A 26754-nucleotide genomic window follows, 5' to 3' on the forward strand; every position below is an offset into this window, starting at 1 on the left:
CTGGGCCCCCTTCTCCCGATAGCAGCCGCGTGCGCCCCAGATCCACAACATCTCCCCACTGATTCGTCACCCAGCTCTCCCCGTGGCTCGTGCTTTCTCCTCTTTGACCCTCCGAAAGACACGAAATCATCATCCCACCCGCTGGGGCTGTTGAGATTATTACAAGACGAGCTCGTGCCCGTTGAGGGCTGGGGGATGCTCCCAGCACCCCCGTGGGGCCCCCCGACACCTCTGGCCTCACCAGTGCTCCCACTTGAGAGGTGGGAGAGGTCACCAACGCAAACGGGGACACACGCGGTGCACCCGGCGCCGAGGAGGCTGGGGGCGAGCGTAAGCTGCCTGTGTGCTCCCCCTCCCCAGCCTCCTCCTGGGATGTGAGACCCTCGGCAGATGGAACCTTGAACCCCTCCCTCCCCACAAAGCCACCATGCACCACGGGCCGTCTGGGGCAGGCACTGGCAGGCCGTGCCCCCGGCCTGAGGCCCGAGCCCCCGCGCTTAGCTCTTATTCTCCCAGTGGCAGCCCGGCAGCCCGGCAGCAGGCGGAGACGGCGCACGAAGCAGCGGCCCATCTGGGCACAACCAGGTCTTTGTGCACAGATGGCCCAGCAGGAGAACAAACGGAAGCTCTGCGCTTCCAGCAGCAATGGATCCCCCAAAACAGAGAAGCCCCGGACCAGGCGTCACCCCAGCTGTGCCAGGAGGCATCTGGGTAAATAGAGGCAGGAGGGATGCTCAGGGGACTGTCCAGGCCCCACTGGCCAGCCAGAGGACCCCGGCACCCTCCTGCCTCGAGGTCCAGGTGAAGGCCCTTCCTACTGCTCAGCACAAAGGCTCAGTGGTTGGGAACGGGGAGGCAGGGGCAGGACTGGGCCTTGTGCCAGCCATCCCGAGTGCCCGCCCTTTTGGGGCACGGGACGAGCCCCAGCCGAGACAAGCCAGCGAGGGGCACCGCTGGGTGTGAGCCCAGGAAGGGCAGGGGAAGGTCTTGTTTTAGGAAAAGCCAGTGCGCACACAACGGCAGATGGCACAGGGTCGCTGGGGCATAAACCCCTGCTGAGTGAATGTGGTTCTCCCTGATGGTGGCCCCAGGTGTGCTCATTACGTGGCAGTCACTCAAGTGGCTCTAAAGGAAACACACGAGCACGTTTTAAAATCTGCGTCTGTGGCATATGTACAGATCTGTGTCCTAGTTGTTCGCTTGTTTATGTTTCTTTTCACGTGACATTGTGAATGTTTTCCATGTCAATCAAAGTCTGAAATATGACCAAGGGGTGATTGCCTTAATAAACAAAGAATGCTTACAAAGCAATAAGACATCAGTGAGCAAATAGGAAAATGGGCACAGAATGAGAACAGGAATTCACAAAGAAAGGATAACAAAGGGTTACTTAACATGAAAAAAATACTTGACCTCACTCACAATCAATGAATTGATTACTAATCTACCAGTGATCATTCTTTAGCTTTCAGAAGTTTAAAACTTTTAATAACAGTCTCATGGGGAATGGGGAAGGAATTTAGGAATAAACAGACACTTTCCATAGGAACATTGCTTAGGACAACTTCCTTGGAGGGTAAACTGATAATATCTACCAAAATTTTAATTACACATAACCTTTGACCCAGCAATTCCATTTTGAAATCTTTATGCATACAGATATATTTTTAAAACACCCCAAAGTACAAAGATGTTCTGCATTGTTTTTTCATTTTTAAACTGAAAGTCTAAATGTCCATCATTAGAAGACAAGCTAAATCACTTATGGGGCAGCTACACCAGAGAATACTGTGGCATGGTCTTATAAAATGATACTGCACCAATAGGAAAGTAGTTCAAGAAACATTAATAGGGAAATGGACTTGACCCAATGGATAGGGCGTCCGCCTACCACATGGGAGGTCCGCAGTTCAAACCCCGGGCCTCCTTGACCCGTGTGGAGTTGGCCCATGTGCAGGGCTGATGCGCGCAAGGAGTGCCCTGCCACGCAGGGGTGTCCCCCACGTAGGGGAGCCCCACACACAAGAAGTGCGCCCCGTAAGGGGAGTCACCAAGTGCGAAAGAAAGTGCAGCCTGCCCAGGAATGGTGCTGCACACATGGAGAGCTGACACAAGATGACGCAACAAAAAGAAACACAGATTCCTGGTGCCGCTGATAAGGATAGAAGCAGTCACAGATGGACGCAGAGAGCAGACAACTGGTGGGGGGGGAGGGAGAGAAACAAATAAAAAATAAATCTTAAAAAAAAAAAGGAAACATTAATGGACGGGAGGAAAGCTAATGGCCAAATATGGTGTGTAATATGCTCTTATTTGTTCAACATACATTATACATACATGTGTCTATACATACATGTGTGCACATATACATATATACTTATGGCCCTATATATGCCATCAATGCAAGTAACACCCAGGAAATATAAACAGAAAACTAGGAGACGGACTTGGCCCAGTGGTTAGGGCGTCCATCTACCACATGGGACGGTCCCCGGTTCAAACCCCGGGCCTCCTTGACCCGTGTGGAGCTGGCCCATGTGCAGTGCTGATGCGCGCAAGGAGTGCCCTGCCATGCAGGGGTGTCCCCGCATAGGGGAGCCCCACGCGCAAGGAGTGCAACCTGTAAGGAGAGCTGCCCAGAGCGAAAGAAAGTGCAGCCTGCCCAGGAATGGCACCGCACACACGGAGAAATGACACAAGATGACACAGCAAAAAGAAACACAGATTCCTGTGCCGCTGACAACAACAGAAGCGGACAAAGAAGACGCAGCAAAATAGCAGAACAGACAACCGGGGTGGGGGGAAAGGAGAGAGAAATAAATGAATAAATAAATCTTTAAAAAATAAAAAAATAAACAGAAAGCTACTGTTGGGTCCAGGGAGGGGGAAGCAGTCTTCATCCTGCTTTACATCTCCTGAGCAGTTTGATTTTATCATCTATGATTTTTTTCCTGCCATGATCATGCATGACTCATATAATCAAAAATAGAAATAAAACCAGAGATGATGGCAGTGCCGAGGCCCCAGAGGGCGATTCTAACCTAGAAATACACCAGGCCTGGCTCTCGGGCCAGGACAGAGAGAGCGCAACAGGAGAGGGCAGAGGTCAACCCAGACCCCGTGCCCGAGGGGACCTGTGGCTCTCCCCCCACCCCAGAGCGGGCAAGGGTTTCCGAGGACTGTGGGGGACCCCGGGACCCCGACCCGCCGCTGGCCTCGCCTGCGGTGACTTACCTTCCGGAGCGACGGTCTCCAGGGCGGGGCCCAGGGCACTGCTGGGCCTGCCGGCCTCCGGGGAGCCAGGGTCCCGCGGCCGGACCTGCGTGGGAGCACCCTCCTCGCCGACAGGAGCGGGCGACCACCGGGGGACGTGGGAGACGCCCCGCGAGATGAGCTCATTCAGGTAGTGCTCGATCACCTCCTTCCCCTGCAAGCCAGCGAGGACCAGGAGGCGTCAGCGCGGGGGCCCGGCGGCCGCGGGGACGCAGCAGCGTGGGGTCACCTACCCGGGGTGCCACCCGGCCCTGCCCCGTGGCCACCGAGCCGTTGGGATGTGGCTGGCTCGAATGGAGACGTGGCATCAGTATAAAATGCATGACAGGTTTCCAAGATTCAGTACGCAAAGGAGAATGCAAAACAGCTCAGTGATCATTGTTATAGTGGTAACATGTGGGCAACATATATTCTGAAAAGGAATTCGACCTGTTTCGGTGAACCAAAAGGCCCCTGTTCTCAGGGATGGGTCTGAGCTCTTCAAACCAACAGTCATTTTAACCAGGAAAAAGCACCCCAACCGTCCCTCCTCCACCCAGAGAGCTCACACCCGAAGCCCTGATGTTGGGGTGCGGTTGGAAAAAAGATGACGGTGCACCCACTACAGGTCAAGCGCTTTCCGCCCACTCTCACGTGACATGCTTATTACTGTCACACCCACTTGACAGGTGAGGGCACTGAGGCCCGGGAAGGGGGACGATCTCGCCCAAAGTCACGCGGCTGTCAGGGGACGGAGGGCGTCTGAACCAGGACAGGGCCTCCCTGGTCCGGGCGACTTCCTCCGGCGACCGAGCCAGCCCGCCTCTCACCCTCTTGACGCTGGCCGTGTACTGCTTCATGGCGATCTTCTCCAAGGCACTCTCGAAGCCGAAGAAGGAGCGGACGTCCAGGGAGGCGGACTGCTCGAAGCAAGTCCACTCCTCGTTCTCAGGGTGGACCTGAAAGAGGTGGGGGCGACGACAGAGCCACGGTAGGGGGAGGCCGGGACCTTTGCCCCCATCATCTGCAGGTGCCAGGGGCCCACCCAGAGCAAGCTGTGGATGGCACGTCACAGTCACAACACGAGAGGGGCTGGCAGGACCAGGGACCCCGCCCAGAGAAGCCGGCAGCGACTAAACCACTAAGGAGCAAAGAGCCTCCCAGTGCGGGGCCAGGAGAAGGCAGGTCTGATTATCTGTGCCCCCGCCCTGGAAAAGTTGTATCTACGTAACTATCTGTAAAGAATGCATAGAATGTGTATATGATATAACAGGTATTACATATAGATAAAATTTACACATGAAATAGAAGTATAGAAACAGCAAAGCCAACTGCATTGACAGAGCTGCTCTGCAGACCCCATCTCGTGCTACTGGCACCTGTGTGAGCAGAAGTGTCACCTGGGAGTCCATTAAATAGGCAGATTGATAGGCCCACCCCCCGGTGAAGGGTAGAGCCGGGGAATCTGCATTTCACAAGCAGCCTCAATGGTTCTGCTTCAGCTGCTGGAAGAACTCACACTGGGAAACCCCATGCACTGTTAACAGTCTTTAAAAACCCGCACAGCCCAGATGTAAACATGTGAACATCCAGGAGGCCCCAGGAAAAGCGAGGGACATAGGCTGGATGCCTGCTGTATACGAGGACCCTGCTAGGGTGAGCAAGGCCAGGTCCCTTGGCAGGGGGCTGGGCAAGGACAAAGCCAAACGCCCCTCTGCTACACCATCACGACGCGGAGTACGCCGTGCAAACGCCGTTTAGGGGTCGAGCATGGGCTAAGGGGCTCTCCCTAACTTATCTGGCTTGATCCTCAGAGCAACCCAGAGAGGCGGTTTCCATTAACGCCTCCATTTCTCAGAAATGGAAAGGGTGGCCCAGGGCGCTGCAGCAACGGCTCGAGGCCACTCAGCCGGACAGCGGCGGAGCTGGAGCTGGGACGGTCCAGGCGTGTCTGCCTGAGCCAGGCTCTCTGCACTTTCCTTCTCCGCCCCTCTCCCCTTCCACTCCCAAGAGAGGAGCCCCGAAGGCCCCCCAGACCTCGAAGCTACCAGGGGCGGGGCCCCGAGGCCCGCCAGCCGCAGGGTCTTCACCCCATTCCCAGCCGTTCCCAGGACGTGTCCCCCCTCATCCTCAACTCTCAGCTTAAATGACACCCCCTCAGAGAGGCCTGGGGGGCCAAAGGTATTTAAGCAAGTCCTCTTCTTTTCCAAATTCTCTCTGCTCGGTTCCTTCTTAGCACTTGTGACAAAGATGTGGGTATCTGTTGTTTGCTTTTGTTTCTTTTCTGTGTCTCCCACCAGAAAGGAAGCCCCAGAGGGCAGTGGCCAGGCAGACTGGTGTCCAATCAGTCCATATTGGAGATTAATAATAACAACCAATTATGTCGAAAGGTACGGTATAGGACTCAGTATGTGCCAGAAACTGGTCTCGCGGGTTTGGCTGTTCCACGTCATTTACTCCTCACCGCACCCCAGATGTTGGGTGCAGCTAGTAACCCCATTTGAAGGATGTGAGGAAATTGAGGCACAGTTTCACAAAGAAGGGAAGGAGGGAAGAAAGGAAGGAGGGAATAACGTTGCCAGATTTAGCACAAAAATAAAATACAAGCCCCACAGTCACATTTGAACTGCAGATCAACAATTGATACTTTTTTAGCATAAGTATGTCCCAAACCCTATTTGAGACATGCTTATACCAAAAAAGTATCAATTGTTGGTCTGAACCTCAAATGTCATTGGGCTTCACCATCTCATCTGGCCACCTTAGGAGAGAGGGAGGCCACAGCAAAGCTCTGGGCACAGCGGTGGCTGCCAGGGTCGCTCCAGGTGGACGTGCCCGCCTGTGCTCACCGTGTAGCTGCAGTTCTCATTGACCACGACGCGGCTGGCAAACGTCTCGTTGTGCGCCTCGATGAGGAGCGTCCTCTCCTTCCAGTTCAAGGTGTTTTTCTGCACGAAGACCACATGCTCTACTCCCGCGATCTGCAGGAGAAAGGAGCACGCGGCTGGAGAGGGCGCGGGGGGTGGCGACACGCGTCCCGCGGGCTCCTCCTGCCCCCCCCTGCGGCCGCCCCCGGAGTCCCGAAATCGAGATACCCGGTGCCGCCGTGCTCCCGGTACCTCCGCCTCGCCGCCTCGCGCCCTGCCCCAGCCCGGCCCCCTCCGGACCCGAACCCCGTTCCCTCAATCCTGCCACCTGCCCGGCCCTGGTCCCTCAGAATTCCCGACCCCAATCTGGTCTGCCCAGACTCAGACCCCTGCACCTGTGGAGCCCCGGTACCCCACCCCCCACCGCCCCCCTCTACTCCCCGGACCCCACCGCGCAGCCCCCCGCACCTGGTCTGGTCTGCCGGGACGGGGATCCACGAATCCCGGGGACCCCGCCCGCCCAGCGCCCCCGCTCCCTCCACCGCCGCCCTCGCCTCCTCTCGGGCCCGCAGCCCCGCGCGCACCTTGCGCAGCAGCCGCGGCGCCTCCACCCGCAGCCGGCAGCTCCGCTCCACCACGTGCACCGCGCCGTCGGCGCTGAGCGACTCGCTCAGGACCTCGCTGCCCAGGAAGACGGGGATCTGCGGGCAGGTGGGGAAGCGCTTCTCGTAGGCCTGCGGGACGGGGCGGCGTGAGCGCGGGGCCCGGGGCGCGCCGGCCGCCCGCGCGGGGCTGGGGGCCCGTTTACAGGCCCGGGATCCCGAGCAGAGGAGCGCTTCCCGGCTCGGGGACCGCGCGCTGCTGCCGTCATTTCCAGCAAGGACTCCGGGTTAACCCCTCTGGGAGCAGAGCTATAGAAGCGCCTGGACAAGATCCGGCCAATAGCTTTTTGCTCGGACATTGGATTTTCACCCTCGGAAGGAAGAGTTGACTCACCTGGGTCATATGAGAAGAGGGCATTTCTCCAAAAAAGCATTTTACAAAATGATTAAAAAACCACAGCAACAGTACTTAACAAACCAGGAATTCAAGGGAAATTCCTCAACCTAAAAAAAAGGGGCATTTACAAAAAATTCCACATCTAACTTCATGCTTCATGGTGAGAGATTGGGTGCTTTCCCCCCAAATGCCTGCTGTCACCGATTCTGTTGAATATTGTACTGGAGGCACTAGCCAGGGCAACTGGATAAAATAAAGAAATAAAAGGTGCCCAGCTTGGAAAGGAAGAAGTAAAACTATTTTTGCGAATAACATGATCTTGTATATAGAAAATCCTAAGGACAAAAAAAAACAGAACAAAACTATTAGAGCTAATAAGTTCAGCAATGTGGCAGGACATAAGATCAACATACAAAAATCAGTTATATTTCTACACAGTAGCAATGAGAAAAAAATAATAAAATTTTTAAAATCCCATTTACAATAGCATCAAAAAGAATAGGATACACTAGGAATTTACAAAAGAATTTAACAAAAGAACTTACACTCTGAAAACTACAAAACAGAGCTGAAAGAAATGAAAGAAGATCTAAATAATGGAAAGACACCTCAGGTTCGCACATCAGAAGATTTGACGTGGTTGAGATGGCTGTACTCCACAAATCCTTCTACAGACTCAACAAAATCCCTATCAAAATCCCAGTAGACTTATTTGCAGAAATTGACAAGCTGATCCTCAAGTTCATTTTGAAATGCAAGCGACCCAGAACAGCCAAACCAATCTTGAAAAAAGAAGAACAAAATTGAAGGATTGAATTTCCCAACTTCAAAACTTAATACAAAACTACAGTCATCAAAAGAGTGTGGTCCTGGCATAAGGATGACAAGTATATCAATGGAACGGAATTGAGAGTCCAGAAATAAACCCTCACATTTACGGTCAATGGATTTTCAACAAGGCACCAACAAATAGTGCTGGGACAACTGGATAGCCACATGCAAATGAATGAAGTTAGGTTCCCACCTCACACCCTGCAGAAAAATTAACTCAAAATGGGTCAATGTCCTTAACTTAAGGGCTAAAGCCATATATTAAAAGGAAAATACGAGAAAATCTACAAGACCTTGGATTTTGGCAATGGTTTCTTAAAATATTATCAAGATAGGGAAAAGTCAACCTACAGAAGTGAGAAGATAGTTACAAATCATATATCTGATAAAGGTTTAGTATCCAGAATATATGAAGAACTCCCACAAGCCAGCAACGGAAAGACAACCCAACTTTAAAATGAACAGTATAGACATTTATCCAAAGAAAACATACAAATGGCCAAAAGCACATGAAAGGTTATTCCAGATCAAAGGTCATTAGGGAAGTGCAAATCAAAACCACAATAGCAACGATTAGGGTGACTATTATTTAAATAATGGAAAATAACAAGTATTGGCAAGGATTCAGATAAATTGGACCCCTAGTTCATCAACGGTGGGAAAGTAAAATGGTGCAGTGACTGGAAAACAGTCTGGCAGTTCCTCAAATGGTTAAATATAGGTTTATATACCCAAGAGAACTGAAAACATACGTCCACACAAAAACTTGTACATGAATGTCCACCGCAGCATAATTCATAATAGCTAAAAAGTAGAAACAACCCAAAAGGCCACCATCTGATGAATGGATACACAAAATGTGGTATATTCATACAGTGAAATTTTATTCAGCCATAAAGAGTAGTGAAATTCTGATACCTGCTATAGTATGGATGAACCTTGAAAAGATTATGCTGTGTTAAGGAAACCAGACACAAAAGGCCATGCATTGTATGATTCCATTTATAGGAAATATCCAGAAAAGCCTAATCTATAAGACAGGAAGTACAGCAGTAGTTACCATGGGCTGGGGATCAGTGATGATAGCTAAGGTATGGAGAGTTTCTTTTTAAGGTAATGAAAATGTTCTAAAATTGATTGTGGTGATAGATGCACAAATCTGTGAATTTACCTAAAGCCACTGAATTTTTGTATACTTTAAATTGGTAAGTCATATGGTATGTGAATTATATCTCAATAAAGTTGTTTTAAAAAGTGTCTCTCTTTTTCTCTGTTTGTTTGTATATACGTGTACTATAAGCCCTGTAAATCTTATGTGTCTTGAATTATATTAAATTGCTTATGATGTTTACCAAAATTTCTAGAAATTAATTAGTTTTGTTGGTATCCTAATACTTTATTCCTATTTGGGGCAGAGTAATTTGGTTTATATTATCTGTAGGTGTGTACAATGCATTCATTTGAACTAAGAATAATGCTCTCTAAAGGATGCTCATATATTATGATGATGCAGAAGTAATTAATGACTTTTAAGCCATACTTTGTGTTTAAAGTTAAGTTACATAAATACATTTGTATCTGCTTTGTTCAATATAGAATTTTAAATTATTTAAGGAGGAATAATTAAACTTGAAAAACTTTAATCAAGGTGATTTCTTATACACAGATGTTTAGTTTTAGAATTTAGAATAGTTGCTGCACCTTTAACTAGGGTAAAAACCTTTGGTGGTTTTGTCTTGCATGTGATGTTATTTATTTAGCTAGATATTAAAGATAACTTTGTAGAAAAAAGAGTATCTCTTTTTCTGTTTGTATACATGCCCACATATACACAAACACATAATATACATTTACACACTTGTGTAAATGTATATGTGTGTGCCTGCATATACTCATATACACATGTATCCACACGTATAATATACATAATAAATATAACTAAATATATCAAGTATATTAAAATAGTTTCTATGAATTCATGTGAATATATATGAATTTATGTGAATATGTTTATATATAGTACATACATGTTATATATAATACACATAGTGTTTCATGTATAATGTGTTATAATTTTATAAATATAGATAGCATGCATATAAGTTTTTTTTTGTTTTTGGGTTTTTGGTTTGTTTTGATTTTTTTTGCATTTAAAGCCTACTTTTTTTTTTTTTTTTTTTGAGGTACTGGGGAATTGAACCCAGGGCCTCATATGTGGGAAGCCAGAGCTCAACCACAGCTCCCTGAGTTGGCTTTTTCATTTGTTTGCTTGTTGTTTGTTGTGGTTGTTTTTAGGAGGCACCAAGAACCAAACCCAGAACCTCCCATGTGGGAAGCAGGTGCTCAACCACTTGAGCCACATCCACTCCCTCATGTAAGTATTTTAAATACAATCTGTAAATAAAGATATAAGTAAATACATGGGTAGCTTCAATACAGGGTCTGTTTATATAGGAATAGATGTGTTATTACAGCGTATATACTTTTTATTGCATTCCATTCCGTTATATTGAATTGTACTACATTAAGCTGTATGGTTTTGCACTGAAATGTAATGCATCATAATACATTGTACTGTAACGTGTTATATGATAAATGCATATGTGCCTGCAGAGCTGCCTGCAGTTCGTGAGCCGGGGCAAGGCTCCCCAGGGTCCCCTGTGTGGGTGCAAGCCCCAGCACCACTGCTTTTGAGCTGTGTGTCCTTGGGCAGGTTCCTTAACTTCTCAGTGTCCATGAGGCTAATCCACAGCCTGGCCCCCGGCCGTCATCGGGACTGAGTTGAGCTGGTGTGGGTGCTGGGGCGACAGCAGGGTGGGCGCCTCCGGGGCGTCTCTGTATGTCTCGGGCAGGGCGTGGCGCTAAGTGCAGTTGGATTTCAAGCCAGGCCCCCCGAAACCGTGTCCCTGAGCCGCGCCAGGTCAGCCCGGGGCTCTGGGCAGGGGGTCCTCCCAGGTGGGTGCAGAACTGGGTGAGGGTGGTTGGAGGGGAGTCCCACGCCCACAAACCAGGGCCCGGGAGAGCGAGAGTCTGTGTCCAGTTTTGGAAGTCCCGGGTCAGAGCTGCGGGGCGGGGGGCACCCCTGCGCCTGACATGCTCCCAGCGGGGTCTGCTCCGAGCTCCTGTCACAGCCCACGTGCCCTGGAATCCAGATCGAGGCGAGCTCCCAAAATAGCGCTGGCATCTGAGGACAGACTCCTCCCCCACTTCCCTCCGGGCTCCCGGGAGGAGCGGTGTCCCCCGCCCCCTCGGATGGGGCAGGGGGGCCGAGGAAGAACTGGCAGTGTGCGCGGGTGCCCTCGCCCTCATCCCGGGGCCCACAAGGCCGGCCCAGGGCTCCCCGCGCCAGGCTCGGGGGGACACAGCTGCCCCGCGTGTCCCTAGCTGCTCTCCTCGACAAGCACGCCAGCCCGGGACGCGGGCGTCCACATCCCCCAAGGCAGGGGGCTCCTGGGAGCTCCTGGGGGCCGGGCCCAGAGGGCAGGCAAAGGGCGCCCGGTGATCTGTGTGTCCCCCACGCTGCTCAGGCTGCCCTGACCTCCTTTGGAAGGAATGCTTGTCTCCACTGCGGAGGGAGCCGTTGCAAACTGGGTGACAGCAGGACAGGCGGTCAGTGCAGCACCCCCCTCCCCCCGCCTCCTCCTCGCCTGCTTCACCATCTGGGAAATGGGTATGTGACAAGCTCAGCTCCCCAGGCTCGAAACTAGGTTGACTATTGCACGTCGAGCTCAACGCAAGCAACACCCAGGATTTTTTTTTTGTCTTTATTTTTTTAATACTGCATTAAAAAAATATGAGGTCCCCATAAACCCCCCACCCCCCTTATCCCACTTCTCCCCCCATAACAACAACCTCCTCCATCATCATGAGACATTCACTGCACTTGGTGAATACATCTCTGAGCACTGCTGCACCTCATGGTCAATGGTTCACGTCATAGCCCACACTCTCCCCCAGTCCACCCAGTGGGCCATGGGAGGACATAGAGTGTCCGGTAACTGTCCCCGCAGCACCACCCAGGACAACTCCAAGTCCCAAAAACACCCCCACCTCTCATCTCTTCCTCCCACTCCCTACCCCCAGCAGCCACCATGGCCACTTTCTCCACACCAAGGCCACATTTTCTTCCATTACTAATCACAATAGTTCATGAATAGAATATCAGTAAGTCCACTCTAATCCAACACCCAGGATTTTAATTCTCTGGGGTCCTCGCCCAGCAAAGGACTCAAATGGGCGCAGTGCAGGCTTGCGAGAGACGGAAGAGGCCGCGTCCTGGGGCTGGCTGGGCACCTGCAGGCGCCCAAGGCACTGCAGAGCCCTGGCGCCCTGGGGCGCTCCCGGCACCCAGTAAATACGGGAGGAATGAGTGAGCGACCAGAGAACAAGTGAAGAGGCACGGGAAGACGAAAGGCCTTCGGGGAAACAAAGAACGTGCACGGTCCGCCGTGGCCCCGGTCGTCGTTCGTGCCAGGGCCGGGAGCCTCGAGCGGGAGGACGCAGCCCGTGCCACGGCGTGGTCCCACCTGTTGCCAGGAAGAGGCCCCGCGGGGGCCCAGCCCGGAAGGGGGAGATGACCCCAGAGTCCCACAGCCACGACCGTTCCTTCCGCACAAGGGCCACGTCCCGGTAGCCCCGACCCTCGGCCACGCCTGGGTCAGCGGGGGTCCCCGCGTGGGTGGGGGACGGCCAGGGCGGTGCTTTCTGCCAGGCGGCAGCAGGCGGGCGCCTTCCGCGGGGACTGTGGTAAGGTTCACGCGCGACCGTTCTGTGGTCCGGTCCCCAGAGAGCTCTGCTTCCCCTCCCAGGGCAATGTCTCCCCCCCGCCCCCCCCCTCCGGCCGGTGTGACCAGACCCAGGAGCCGGAACCGGTGTTCCCGCCACGCGACAGGCGCCGAGACCGAGGCCGCGGGGTGGAGCTGCGCACCCGTGGCCTTGACCCCAAGCGGCCTGATCCCGGGTCTGGAGCACTTCGGGGGTGCTACGGGTTCTTCAAACCCCCCCGTGGTGGAAGGAAAAGCCCATTCTCAGGGAACGGTGGTCTCCAGAGGTGGGGGAGGCAGGCAGTCATGGAGGACTTCCTGGAGGAGGTAAGAGTCCTGCATGCAGGGCCAAGGAGATGCTGTGGCCCCGGACCTGGTCCATGCAGCCCATCCCCCTGGGACCCCCTCCCCCTCCACCCCCGTCCTCCACCCTCTTAGCCCCTGTGTTTCCTCGATGGCCCTTATCGCAGCCTGTCACGACGCACTTGCTTTGAAGGCTCGCAGTTTTTCCGCTGTCCTGACCACGTACCTGCCACCCGGCTTGGTCCTTGACACACGCGGTGAAGACACGTCCATGCACGAGGAAGGAAATCAAAAAAACTTGCTGATGGGCCAACCAGGGACCAGGGAACGAGGCCGCGGCTCAGCACACGCGGCCGGTGCAGGGCCCCCCGGGGCCGCTGGACTCACTTCCTGTCGTGACAAGCCTCGTGTTGGAAAAGCCCCGTCTGCAGCTTCCAGATAAGCAGGAGCGGGCGCGGCTGGTGGGCCACCGACGGGCGCTCGGGCAGCCGAAGGGAAGGCGCTGCCTCCGCGGGGCCAGCGGCTGCTCCGGCGGCGGCGCCGCCACCCGCGGGGCCCTGAAATAAGGCCTGTTCAAGGGCCCTCCCCGCACTGGCTCCCGAGGGCCGGAGGCTGCACCGGGGCTCCGCGGAGTCGCCGTGGCTGGCGTGGGACGCCGCGGCCAGCTGCCGTCTGCTGAGCTCGAGCTGCGTCGTTGCATCCCCACGGCGCCCCCGCGGGGTGGGAAGCAAGCAGACCCTCGTCACGCGCAGATGTGCATCCTCGCTAGAAGTTACTTGTAACCCCGAAGGCGACGCTGAGCGACCTGCACGGAGCGGTGCCGAGCCTGAGCTGCCCAAGCACAGTTCCCGGCTGAGGGGGAACGGGGCATGCGCTGCCCTCTCTTGCGCTGTAAACGTGTGTCCTTTTTGGCAGCGTGCTTAGTGCCGTGGTGTAGCACTTTGTGCTTTTTGTTGGTGGTTTTGCCAGTTTAAAATGGCCCCCAGACGTCGTGCTGCCTTCCCGGTCTAGGGTCCCCAAGCGCCGGAAGACTGTGCTGGAGGGACTTCGTCCAAGCCCGTGTCACGGCGCTTGGCTGTGAGGTCGTGGTGGTGAGTCAGTGGCGTGTGTTAAATAAGGCGTCTTTGGGAAGCAGACGTGGCTCAACTGACAGAGCGTCCACCTACCACATGGGAGGTCCAGGGATCGATCCCCAGAGCTTCCTGGCCCGTGTGGTGAGCTGGCCCACTTGCAATGCTGATGCGCGCAAGGAGTGCCGTGCCACGCAGGGGTGTCCCCGCATGGGGGTGTCCCATGCACAAGGAGTGAGTCCCACAAGCATCCATCTACCATACGGAGGGTCCAGCTTTCAAACCCAGGGCCTCCTGGCCCGTGTGGTGAGCTGGCCCATGCACAGTGCTGATGTGTGCAAAGAGTGCCGCCATTCAGGGGCGCCCCCGCGAAGGGGTGCCCCACGCACAAGGACTACGCCCCGCGAGAAGAGCCGCCCCACATGAAAAAAAGCGCAGCCTGCCCACGAGTGGCGCCGCACACATAGAGAGCTGATGCAGCAAGATGACGCAACAAAAAAGACGCAATTTCCCGTTGCTGCCGAGGGTGCAAGCGAACACAGAAGAACACACAGCGAATGGACACAGAGCAGACAACGGCGGGGAGGGGGCATGGAAGGGGACAGAAATAAAATACACCTTTTAAAAAAAAGCAATCCATAATCAATCAGTCAATCAATCAATAGGGAGTCTTTGAACAGAAGCGCACATCAGACAAGGTGACGTGTGCCTGCTTGTGACTGTGCTGTGAGCAGAGGTTCTTATCCCCCCAGGAGCAGTGGTTCAGTGTTGGCTAATTCAGCGTCCACGGAGAGATTGTCGAACAAATCTACCACGAATAACAAGAATCGCCTTTTTTCCTCGTTTTACAGCCAAGCCCGTTGAGGCCCAGCATCCCACAGCCAGTGAGGGGCGGGTTGGGAGCCCAGGCCCATTTGAACGGGTCCCCAAGCCCTGGCCGCTCTCCTGAGGTCTCTGGCTATGTCACAAGTGCCAGCGTTTCAGACACACCAGGTCTCAGTGACCCTGTGTTGGGGCCCGGAGAGGCAGGGCTGGGGTGAGGGAGCGGCGAGGAGGGCATGAGGGGAAGTTGACCTGTCCACCTGCTGGCCGGGCGGGGCAGGGCCCGGGGAGTCGGGCAGGACCAGCCCTTGCCTTCTCTCTGCCGCCCCCACCTTGTCCTCCTGTCGCAGGGGAGCGAGAAAGCAGCTCCTGCCAGCCCCGGGGTCTCTGGAGACGGTGGCTTGGCTCCAGGCCCCTGGATGGCCAGTCAACCTCATAAGCCTCAGGCACCGGGCGAGTCCCAGGTGGGCGCATCCGGGCAGAGTTTTTGGCTGCCAAAGGCTAGTCATCGCCACAGTGCTGGGAATGGCGGACGCTTAAATTTGGCTCCAGCGAAGCAGACGTGGCTCAACTGATAGAGCATCCGCCTACCATATGGAGGATCCAGGGTTCAAACCCGGGGCCTCCTGACCTGCGTGGTGAGCTGGCCCACGCGCAGCGCTGCCGTACACAAGGAGTGCTGTGCCACGCAGGGGTGGCCCCCGCATAGGGGAGCCCACACACAAGGAGTGCACCCCACAAGGAGAGCCACCTCTCGCGGAAAAAAAGCACAGCCCACCCAGAAGTGGCACCGCACACACAGAGAGCTGATGCAGCAAGATGATGCAACAAAAAGAGACGCAGTTTCCCGGTGCCTCCTGATAATGCAAGCGGATGCAGAAGAACACACAGCGAATGGACAGAGAGATCAGACAACAGGGGGAAAGGGAGAGAAATAAATAAAATCTTAAAAAAAAAAAAATTTGGCTCCACTGTGTACCTGGTACTGCTCTACGCTCTTCACAGTTAAATCCTCCAGCAACCCAAGGAAGGAGCTACCACTCCAGCCTCCCCGTCTGACACATGGTGACACCGAGGCTCAGCGAGGTGAGGTCGCCCGCCCACGGCCACCAGCTGGCGCGGGGCCAGGCTGGGACATGAGCCCCCACGGCCAGACCCCGCGGTGCCAGGACACTGGAGGGAGAGGCCCAAAGCCAAGTCATGCCCCCGCCCGGACGGGAAGCACGCAGGCTGGCGGGGCCACCGTGGCCGAACCCTGGCCCTCCTCGGCCCCTTTCCTCGGACGGTCCCCTGTGCGGCTGGAAACGTGTCCGTGCCCACCGCTGACCTCCTCTGGGGGTCCTCCCCCTGCCCGGGCCTGGCTCGGGGGCAGGCGTTTCATCAACGCTGGTGGAATAAAATGCAAATGCCGGCCAGGCAGGTGGGGACTTTACCTGCCCCCCACCCCCCGCATCCCAGCCAGCACATGCAAATGTAGCCACCTCCCTATGTTCCACGTATTACCCCTCGACAGGAGGACTTGACCTAAGGGGGCATTTGGTAGACATTTAACTTTCCCCGTTTCTTACTGCATTCTTTCGTTTTCTGGAATTATTGCTTATCTTCTTTCCCTTGAACACGTCTGCCACCCTCGAGAGGCTGGTGCACCGTGGGCAGAAGGCCCCGGCAGAGGCTCTGAGACCCAGCAGGCCCCATCCCCCTTGCCTTCGGCGTGTCACGGGGACTTAGGGGGCCAAGCACGCATGGGCCCCCCGCCGTGTGGGCACCCAGCTCGCCACGGCGAGTTTCACGCCTGCCGACGGGCCTCGGCCCCTCGGCTCCCGTGCCACAGTCGGCCTGCCCGGCGCTGACTGTCCACGCAGGAGCCCTGAGCCTTTTCCTGCTGACTAAGCACATGGGCTGGTCCCCCAGGGACACAAGGCGGCAGAGGGATTGGGTTGCAAGCTGCCAGGTGACCGGAGAGGGACACTCAAGGCTTCCCAGCTCGGCAAGGGAGCTGGCCCAGGGCCCAGAGCCTACCCTGCAGGGATACATCTGGGAAGGGCGGGGAGTGGAGACCCCCATTGGCTGCCTCCCGTGGGCCCCCCGATCCTGCAAAAATCCACCCTGACACACTCGGTCTACGGAGGGGGGAGGCTTTGCAAAACGCCTGGCCCAGAGTCAACACTTGATATTTACATGATGAATGAACGAATGAATAATGAACGACAGCATACCCGTTAAGAGCACAGACTCTGGAGTCTGGGTTACAGTCCCTGCTCCTGCCAGCTGCGTGACCTTGACTATGCCTTTCACCTCTCCACTGCACTCCCTGGTAAAAAGGCAAATAATAAAAGTACCTACTTGATTGAGTTGTCAGGGGAATAAAGGAGTTCATTTTAGTCAAATGCTTAGAGCAGTGCCTGGCACATGTTTAGCTCGACATAAGCATTTGTTCAATAAATTCAAATTTTTTTAAAAAAAGAATGAGATTCTATAAAGGACAGAGAAGCTATTTCTGCTAATCAATTCAGTTGACAGCTGCTGGCTCCTTCCCCCCGCCCCTTCCTTCCTGCTCTCCCCCATCCAAGTCCAAAAGCTGGAACAGGCTTACCCCAAACCTTCCACTGCAAGTGGGAAAGCTCAGGGCTTCACCTCCTCTTTCCACTCTGCGGCCAGATTGGGGCCCTGGCGCCTGCACGGCCAGACCGGGATGTCAGGCCCCACTTTCCTCACGTGAGCCTGGGAAACCCCCGAACAGGCAGCGTTTCAATCCCCTCGCCTCCCCCAACTCTCGTTGTGGAGATACCGCTCACCCTTTTAGAGAGTACGGTTCAGTGGTTTTTAGCACATGCACAAGATTGTGCGACGTCACCGCTGTCTAATTCCAGAACCCTCTCATCACCCCGGAAAGGAAGCGATCCCTGTTAGCAGTCAGTCCTCATTCCTTTCCCCTCCCCCCTCCCCAGGCGACCACCATCTCCTTTCTGTCTCTATGCATTTGCCTCTTTCGTAGAAGTGGAATCATACAGTAATCGCCTTTTGTGTATGTGTTCGCGCTTCATCCACTTTGTAGCATGGATCAGTGCTTCTCCCTTTTACAGGCTGAATAGTATTCCATGGGATGGATTTCCCCCACCTGTTGGCAGCAGCACCCAAGCAGAGCTTGTTGACTGAGTACCAGACTCCCCGATGGCAGCAGTGCCATCCCAGCTGATGAAGGGAGAAGGCGTGTCAGGACGGGACATCACCCTGAGAGCCCTTTGAGACGGCCACTGCATAAAATCTGTCAAAGCAGCTACACCCAGTTGGCCTCGGAGCTGGACAATCTGCCGCTACTCGAGCCAAAGGCAGCTCGGGAGACCCAGAGGAAGAAACAGAGGGTCAGAAGGATCCTGCAGCCAAGACACCCAGAGCAGGGAGAGGACAAGATCAGGATTAAATGGGGGAGGGGGGCGGCGCAGAGACAGAAAGCGCAGGGTTCAGACCCCACCTGCCTCTTTCCAGCTGGGTGGCCTCCACGTAACCTCTCTGAGGCTCAATATGCTCAGAAAAAAATATGGATTAATGATGATGAGATGATGATGATGATGATGATGATGATGATGACAGCAACAACAACACCGACTTCCTAAGGGTGCTGTGAAGATTAAGGGGAATAATGTGCATGTGGAATTTAGCACTGTGCCAGGAAGCACATAGTAGTTTAAAAAAAAACTGACCCCAAAAATGGTCAAGAGTAAAGCAACCCTTTGATGGTTTAGGGCCCACCAGTGGCACTTCCCGTGACTTGGAATAGGATGTTCTGTGTTGGGATTTTTTTGCAGCCTCAATCCCATTGTCCTCACGTCTGTTTTGTTCACCGTTGATTTCCCCAGTGCCCTCTGTGGCACCAGGGACAGAGCAGGCGTTCGGCAAATACACGGTGAATGAATGAATGAATGAATGAGTGAGTGAGTGAATGAATGAATGAGTGAATGAACGAGCAGGCACAGGAAAGAAGATGGGACATCTGGCCATCTTCCTCTCTGTACCTAAACGAGCAGGTCAGGCAGTGGGCGGGCTATCGACACCCGCCGGGGGCCATGGGCGTGCGGCTCAGAGGGTAACCTGTGCCTGCGGCCGCGGGCACCTGCACCCTTCGAGGGCTCGGTTCTGGAAGGTGCTCACTGGGCAGGTGAGGAACCGCCTGCGTGCTTCCCCCCTGGCACGTGGGAACACAGCGGCACTGGCCGACGAAGCGCGGTCCACGGGGTGGCGAGGACCCGTTATGCCTGCTCGTAACGGGCTGCAGCGTCGGGGGTTAGCCGCGGCCTGGTTAGCTCTCGTTCCGGTGAGGCAGGCCCCTCGCACCCCTGGGTGCTGGGACGCCGTGTCTTCTCCACGCGAGGCTCCCCCATCCCAGCCCCCGGCCCACGGGCCCCGGGAGAACGTGGCCACCCACCCACGCCGGCGCCTGAACACAAACGCCCGTCGGGAGCGGAGCGGGCGCGGGCTTCTCCTCTGGGTGCTGTGCCCCGGCCTCCAGGATCAGCCGGCGCCTGAGAAGGGACGAGGGGCAGCCAGCTGCGCCCGGGACCCGGGGACATTGGCCCGGCGTGTCAGCCTCTCCGTTGGCGGGGAAGGGCCCCCGGAATGCGGCTGGGCCCCCCGCCTGGGTACCTGCGGCAGCTTCAGGATGTCGCCCTTGCCTCGAGGACGCAGCCTCCCCCTGCGGTCCACTTCCCAGAGGCAGCCGCGGATTCCTCGTGAACCCCGAGCCCCATCACGTCTCTGCCCGGCTGACAACCTCCCCGGGTTCCCAGGCCCTTCCTGTCATTTCTTCGGAGGGACAAGTTCTGCCTGTGTGCCCGCGTCCTGCTCCCGCAGCCTCGTGGCGTCGAGGACCCGCAGTGTCCACCCGGGGCCCCTGCGCTCCGGCCCTGCTCGGCCCCGCTCTTCCCCAGCGGGGACCTAGCAGGCCACGTCGCATTTGCCCGGCTGCTGGGCTGCACCGACCGCCCCGCGACAGCACCCGGGGGGGGGGGACGTTCTGTGCGGTTGGCGGAGCCGGAGCAGGGCAGACGTGGCCGCTGCCTTCACGGAGCCCGCGGCACGGGAAGCGACCCACGCCAACGAGCAAACGAGCCGAAAAATCAGGCAGCCCCGGCAGGGCTGGGCAGCTGCTCATTTGCAGACCGTGTGGCTGGCACAGGGCTGGCGTGGCGCAGGGCGGGGGCACGGCCACTGTCCGTGGAAGGCCTGCACACGCGCGTGCCCTGGGTTCATTTCAGGACCGTCTGGAATGATTAGACCACTCTGCGGGGCCATGAATCCACTCTGTTCTCCCAGCGCAAATCAGAGCCTGCTCAAGGCCGGGTAAGCCATCCCGGGTGGAAAACAGTGCTTCCTTTAGTCTGTTAGCAACCGGATCAGGTGACAGGCTCCAGGGGACTAATTTAAACTCATTTAAATTAGGCCCCTGCTGCTTTATTAAAACTATGTCCCTGACAACGATTCCAACCGTAACCACCCCTGGCCTGCCCCGGCAGCTCCTTATTAACGATCCATTTGCTAAATGACAAGCTGTTTATCAATACAAACAGGCCCTGCCTTTAAATATTTTAACACTTAATTGCTGAGCACGGTCCTCTCTCGCTGTGACCCGCCCTTTCATGAAAGCCCCGCTGCTTAGGAAACCCTACAACGTGCCACCTTTCGGCTCGAGGTCGCAGAACCAGGGGTGATCCGAAACTTCCGGGCTTCCGAGGCCCCCAGGGGCTCCTGGGCAGTGGCTGGATAAGAATTAGGGTCGTGAGCTGGGGTGGAGGCCAGGGGTCCAGATTCCTCTGCTCTTTACTGGCCAGGATCCGTGACTGGTTCCTGAGCCTTTCTGAGCCTCGGTTTCCTCGTCTGCTCCAGACGAGGCTGCTGTAGTAGTCCCTGCCTCTGGGAGGGCGGAAGGGAAGGAGCCGCGGCTCAGACAGCATCGGCTGCCCTCCAAGTGGCCAGGGCTTGTGGGTTCCCCAAGGGGTGACGCGTCCTGGACACGGGCCTGATGGTCACTGCCCCAGGGGAACCGCTCGCTCTGCCCGGACGCCGCCGCAGTGACCCCAAATCCCCGACCCGGCTCTGAGTTGCCCGGCCTCGGTCCCACCCCGGCTCATGTTGGCCTTGTGGACCTGGGTAATCCGCACGTCCTTTCTGGGCCTCAGTTTCGTCATCCGTAGAATGGGGCTGCTCAGGACCTGTCTCGTGTGGTGACCGTGAGCAGCTCACGAGTAAATACTTGAACGGGCTCAGAACCGTGCCTGGGGCCTAGTACGGGCGGTATAGACGTGGTCATTAAATAGAGCAAATTATGCAATCTGCTTAAACCCACCGAAGGCCACCACCATTCACAGCAGAGATTTCTTTGGCAGAAATAGAGTCAGAGCAATAGAAATGTTGGGAAGAGGGCATGAATGGAAGCATCAAATTTAAAATAGTCTCTAAGCGGCACACTTGGCCCAGTGGATAGGGCGTCCGTCTACCGCATGGGAGGTCCGCGGTTCAAACCCCGGGCCTCTTTGACCCGTGTGCAGCTGGCCCATGCGCAGTGCTGATGCGCGCAGGGAGTGCCGCCCCACGCAGGGGTGTCCCCCGCGTAGGGGAGCCCCACGCGCAAGGAGTGCACCCATTAGGAGAGCCACCCAGCGCAAAAGAAAGCGCAGCCCACCCAGGAATGGCGCCGCACACATGGAGCGCTGACACAACAAGATGATGCAACAAAAAGAAACACAGATTCCCGTGCCGCTGACAACAGAAGCAGACAAAGAAGATGCAGCAAACAGACACAGAGAACAGACAACCGGGGTGGAGGGGAAAGAGGAGAGAAATAAATAAACTAATCTTTAAAACAAAATAAAATAGTTTCCAATAAGAAAAAGGTAGGGAACGGATGGGGCTCAAGCAGTTGAGCACCTGCCTTCCATGTGGTACATCCCAGATTCTGTTCCCATGCTGCCTAAAGAAAAAGAAAAAAAAAACTACGAGCAAAACAACAAGCAAACCAGTGAGCAAACAATGAGCAAAAACAATAAGCAAATAACGAGCAAGCAAATGAGCAAAACAGTGAGCAAAAATGTTGCTCAAACAGACGAGAGCTAACGTGGCTCAGTGGTTGAGCACAGGCCTCCCACATACGAGGTCCCAAATTCGATCAGAAAACAAAAAAGGAAAAGGTGTCCATCCTAGGTACATACCCAAGAGAAATGAAAACATAATATCCACACAAAACCTGCACACGATTGCTCACAGCAGCATTGTTCACAATGATCAGCGTAGAAACAACCCACGTGTCCATCCACAAATGAAAGGATACACAAAACGTGGTCTATGCATACACTGGAATATTCCTGAGCTATAAACATAAAAAGGAATGAACGGCATTTTATGCACGATTGCTCTGTACACCACAACTCTTCTCATTTGCGAAAAGGAATGCAGTTTTGATACATGCTACGATACGGATGAACCTTGAAAACACTATACTAACTGCAAGAAGCCACGTATTGCATGATTCTGTTCACATGAAATGTCCAGAAGAGGCAAATCCACAGAGACAGAAAGTAAGACCAGTGGTTGCCCAGGGCTGGGGGAAGGAAGGGGACACAGAGGGGTGAGAGTTGAAGGGTACAGGTTTCTTTTGGGGGCGATGAGGAATTTCTAAAACTGACTATGGTGATGGCTGCCCAACTCAAAAGGAACTAAAACCGCTGAACAGCACACTTTAGGTGGATGAACTGTGTCATATGTGACGCATCTCAATAAAACTGTTCCAATCCAGCAGCATCTTAACTATTTCATGAGCCTTAGTAATAAAAAAAGTGCAGCCCGCCTGACACCACAGCCCTCGTGTAATCCTCACTTCAATTGCTGAGATGTAGGTGCCTCTACTATCTCCATTTTCCAGGTGAAAGCTGAGGCTGGAGGGATTATGGGATGTGCTGAAGCAGAACCCAGCCTGGAGGGTCTGGCTCTGAGCACCAGCCATGGGGCGGGCATCCATGTCATCAGCCATCGAGACAACGGGCCCTAGGCTGACCAGGACTGGCCTGGAGGACTCTCAACCATCTGGGCCCTCGGTCCAAGATGGCCCTTTGGATCCTACGCTCAGGCATCTCAGACAAAGAGCCACCACCTCCTCCGGGAGCAGGGTCGAAGGAACCAGGACCCTCTCCAGCCTCCATTGTTTCAATTATTTTTCTCTGTTTACAAAGACAGTACAAGTTCATTGTTTTGAATCAAATACTAGAGTGCTTTCGTGAAAGAAGAAAGCAAAGGTCCTTCTGGAAACCCACCCTAAGGAAGCAGAATTCATGTCAAAGGATTTGGCCCATTCAAGTAGATAAATGTTTGAAAGTGAAAGAGAGAAAAAAAAAATAGAACTTTAAAGCTGGGTCTAGAAAGGTTGCCTAAAAGTGCTATTTTATGACCAATTCCTTGAGCCCAGTTTCAGTCGTGTTTGTCGTCCCTGCTGGATTTCTGAAGAAGCAAAAGACATACTGAGTCTCATGTCAGTTTTGTTGAAGAGAAGAAACAAAAGAGCGGCTCATCTGATGACTCGGATGCAAGGAAAATAGCCAAGTTCATCCGAAACTTCCCTGGCATTTACCCCAAACTAAGGGCAAGTGTTTCACTGAGGAACAAAAGCAGACATTAAGTGCAGAAAAACCCTTTTGTGCCTGCCCAGTGCACAGCTTATGCTGAGTTATGCAGCTATTTCGGGGACAATGATGTTTTGTAAACAGTCGGCAAAGTGGCTTTGTCGGCTGCACTGTGGTTGGGGCTGTTTCGCCGACAAGGACTGTGTGGAAGATAAGGCTACATGGTCATGGCAGTCCTTTCAAAAATATGAAGGACTTAAATTAGCACAGAGACAGATAACAAATATTTGAAAACCTTTTTTTCTTATGTACCCACAAACCTCTATGCGTCAGTGTCCAGAACGTTGGCAGCTTGGGGGTAAACTGAGCCCTGTCTTCACTCATCGAGTGTGGAGCTTGCAAAATACGGTTAACATATTCCAAGAAAGGCAAGGCAAGAACGTTTGCTAACCTATCAATGCTACATTAGTGGGCATGTTTTATTTTCAAGTGCAAAGATGATGCATATTTTTGAGAATCCTAAACGTGCTAAACAAAGTTTACGTTTATTAAGCCCAGGCAACAGTGAATTTTCCGCTCTAGCTCTGGGTGTTTCTCTACGCCATCACAGAGAACTGTGGATCCCTGGACTGTTCCGGAAGGGTGGGCATGATGTCTCCCTGCTCTTGAATGAATGAATGAATGAATGAATGAATGAATGAATGAACGAGTCCTGGGGTGTTGGCATGAGTGAGCTGCCAGGAGCTGTAGACAGAGGACAGTTATTCCTATTTAACCTCAAGTTAGTGTCTGCGTACCAGGAATGGAGGCTCGGAGATGCTCAGTGACTTTGCAAAGACGCACACCCAGGGCACGGCGGAGCAGCAGCAGGGACGCAGGGCTCCTGGCGACAGGTGCCAGGTCTCCTCCTCACCCCCTGATGTCCTGCCCCGCCCCTGGAATGGGCACAGGAAAACCAGGTGGACCCCAGCCATAAAACACCCGTGACGGCGCAGACCCACTGTGTCAGTGCCTGCGCTTGCCGCTTTACAAGTATTGACTCATTGACGCCTCGGCACAACACAATGCTAAGACCCGGAAAAGTGTGTGCACGTGCCAGGGTGAAGGCTCAGAGAGGCTGAGTACCTTGCCCAAGGTCACCAAGTGAGCCCACTGTGGAGCTGGACTACAACCCCAGAACCATGAAGCCCCTGCCTCTCTCTGATCCCAAAAATCTCCGTGTCAGAACGCAATGCATACGGGTGACCCCAGGGATGCCTTCTCAATCCTTTATCCAGCTGTAAGTGCACACGTATGTAGATTTGTAGATAAGATGGGGCAGGACACACACACACACACCAACTCGCATGTGCTTGGACAGGAGGAGGCTGGGGTTCAGCAGCAACGGTGGAGAGCGGGGGGCTTGGATTCTGGCATTTTGTACCCTTGCAGTGCAGTCGTTGATAAGACCATAAGATGTCATAACAGTGGCAGCAGCATTTAGTGAGCACCTACTGTATCCAAAGGCCCTAGGCAACATCTCTTTTACTCCTCACCACAACCCCGTGCCATTGCCCACACCTAATTGCAAAGAAAAATGCAGCTCCGAGAGATCGTGATGGAGCCAAGGAGGAAACCATGTCCACCTGGCTCCCAGCCTGCCCCACGGTGCAAAGACCACTGATCCGGGAAGCCGTGAGCCTGGGGCCAGTGCTAGAGCCCACCTGCCTCGCCGTGTGACCCTGAGTCCCGACACGGGGAGTCTACGCTGAAAACGACTCTCCTTACTGATTTTGTTTCCAACCCTCCCTGAGACACAGTCATGTTAATACTTGGGGCTCCTCAGAGTCCAAGGGTCTCACAAGCTGCCCGGGGCCTCAGGAAGCGGAGACCTGCAGGATGGGGGGTCTCAGCCCCGACCCCCAGGGCTCACATCTGCAAGCCAGACAGCTCCGCCAGGGTGACAGGTGTTCTGAGCCTACCGGCCACTCGCCCGCTCTCTCCTGACCTCTGCTCCTGGTCTCAGCATCCTTGAAGGGGAAGGGAGGGGGTCCGCGAGGAGGAGGAGGGCCCTCATGGTGTCATGGTTGAAATCGGGGCTCGAGTGTCCCCCTGTGTATATCTAAGGCACAGCTCCACTTAGCCCTCATCTTGGAACCTGTGACTGTCATATCACCTGTCCAAACCGCAGCTTAGTGGTGGCAAAAGGGGAATAATGAACACTATTGGGAATTAAATGAAACAACATATGGAAAGACTTAGCAGTGTAAACACTCAATAAACGGTTGCTCCATCATCATCACTGTATTTACTCTTATCATTACACGGAACGGCAGCCATGGCTGGGACCCTGCTCTCCTTCCCTCCGTGAGTCGGAGGTGAGGGAGCACGTTTGCTCTGACAAGGTGAAGAAAGGATCCCAGGAGTTCTGGTGGAAGATGGGAGGCAGGGAGGGGAAGGGGTCAGTAGGCAGAAGCCCACTCGCCTGGTCACCTGTGCGGTTCAACAGTTCCCTCTGATCTGGGGGTCCCAGGGTCCCTTCCCTTTCCCATGGCAGCCAAACTCCTGTGTCCCTCCAACCACCGCCCGAGGAGGGCAAGAGCCAGGGGTCACTCACCGCCATGACCAGCTCGAACGGGAACTTGTAGACGCGGACTGGAGACTGGAACTTCTGCACCATGTTCGCCCAGGAGCCAGGGAAGCCACCCAGGCGGGGGGTGACACGCAGAGCCTGGGGCGAGGGGCGGATGAGGTGGCAGCGCCGCGACGTGCAGCGGGGAGACTGCCGGCTGCCCCCCTCTGGCCCCACCCACACGTCTCCCCAGCCCACTCACTTGGAGGAGCCCCAAAGCACCCCTGCGAGGTGCCAGACCACGCTCCTCTCCGAGGGCAGTCAGCACCCCCAAACCGTGCTCCTTCCCCACCTCTGCACTCACTGCCACCCACGTGAACACCGCACCCACGGTTCCCCTCGAGCGCGCACCCCGCAGCCGGCCCGCGACGCTCTACCTCCACTACCCTCGCACCTGCCCTTCCGTTTTCCAAGACACCCTCACATACCCACGCAGCCTTCCCCAAATCTCACACGCACCGTGTCTGTCACACATTCACACGCGACTCCCGCCAACGCGGGGCCCTTGCACACACACGCTACTTTGCACACACGACTTCCCTGGCACACGCACCTGCCCAACTCCACGCACACACACAGTTGCCCAGGCGCGCACAGGCGTTCGCACAGCGTGCACACACCCAAGCACGC

General features: G+C 54.6%; 1 protein-coding gene across 3 annotated transcripts in view; it reads right to left on the minus strand.

Annotated features, from left to right (window-relative positions):
• Positions 1–26754, minus strand: part of SEC14L5 (SEC14 like lipid binding 5) — a 54073-nt gene that overhangs the window by 27041 nt on the left and 278 nt on the right. Inside the window, exons 1-6 of one of the 3 annotated variants that reach the window (XR_011647227.1) lie at positions 26678–26695; positions 26110–26223; positions 6704–6853; positions 6102–6233; positions 4083–4211; positions 3235–3427 (exon numbers count right to left, since the gene is read on the minus strand). Coding sequence is in view for 2 of the 3 variants with exons in the window: in XM_058286525.2 (XP_058142508.1) it covers positions 3235–3427; positions 4083–4211; positions 6102–6233; positions 6704–6853; positions 26110–26172 (667 nt within the window). In the remaining variant the exon portion in view is untranslated. Of the gene's footprint in view, positions 1–3234; positions 3428–4082; positions 4212–6101; positions 6234–6703; positions 6854–26109; positions 26224–26677; positions 26714–26754 lie in introns of those variants that run through there. The other 2 variants (XM_058286525.2, XM_058286524.2) reach the window with 2 other exon arrangements.

Source organism: Dasypus novemcinctus, chromosome 23 (genome assembly GCF_030445035.2).
Source record: "Dasypus novemcinctus isolate mDasNov1 chromosome 23, mDasNov1.1.hap2, whole genome shotgun sequence".
In the NCBI taxonomy this organism is placed as follows: Eukaryota; Metazoa; Chordata; class Mammalia; order Cingulata; family Dasypodidae; genus Dasypus; species Dasypus novemcinctus.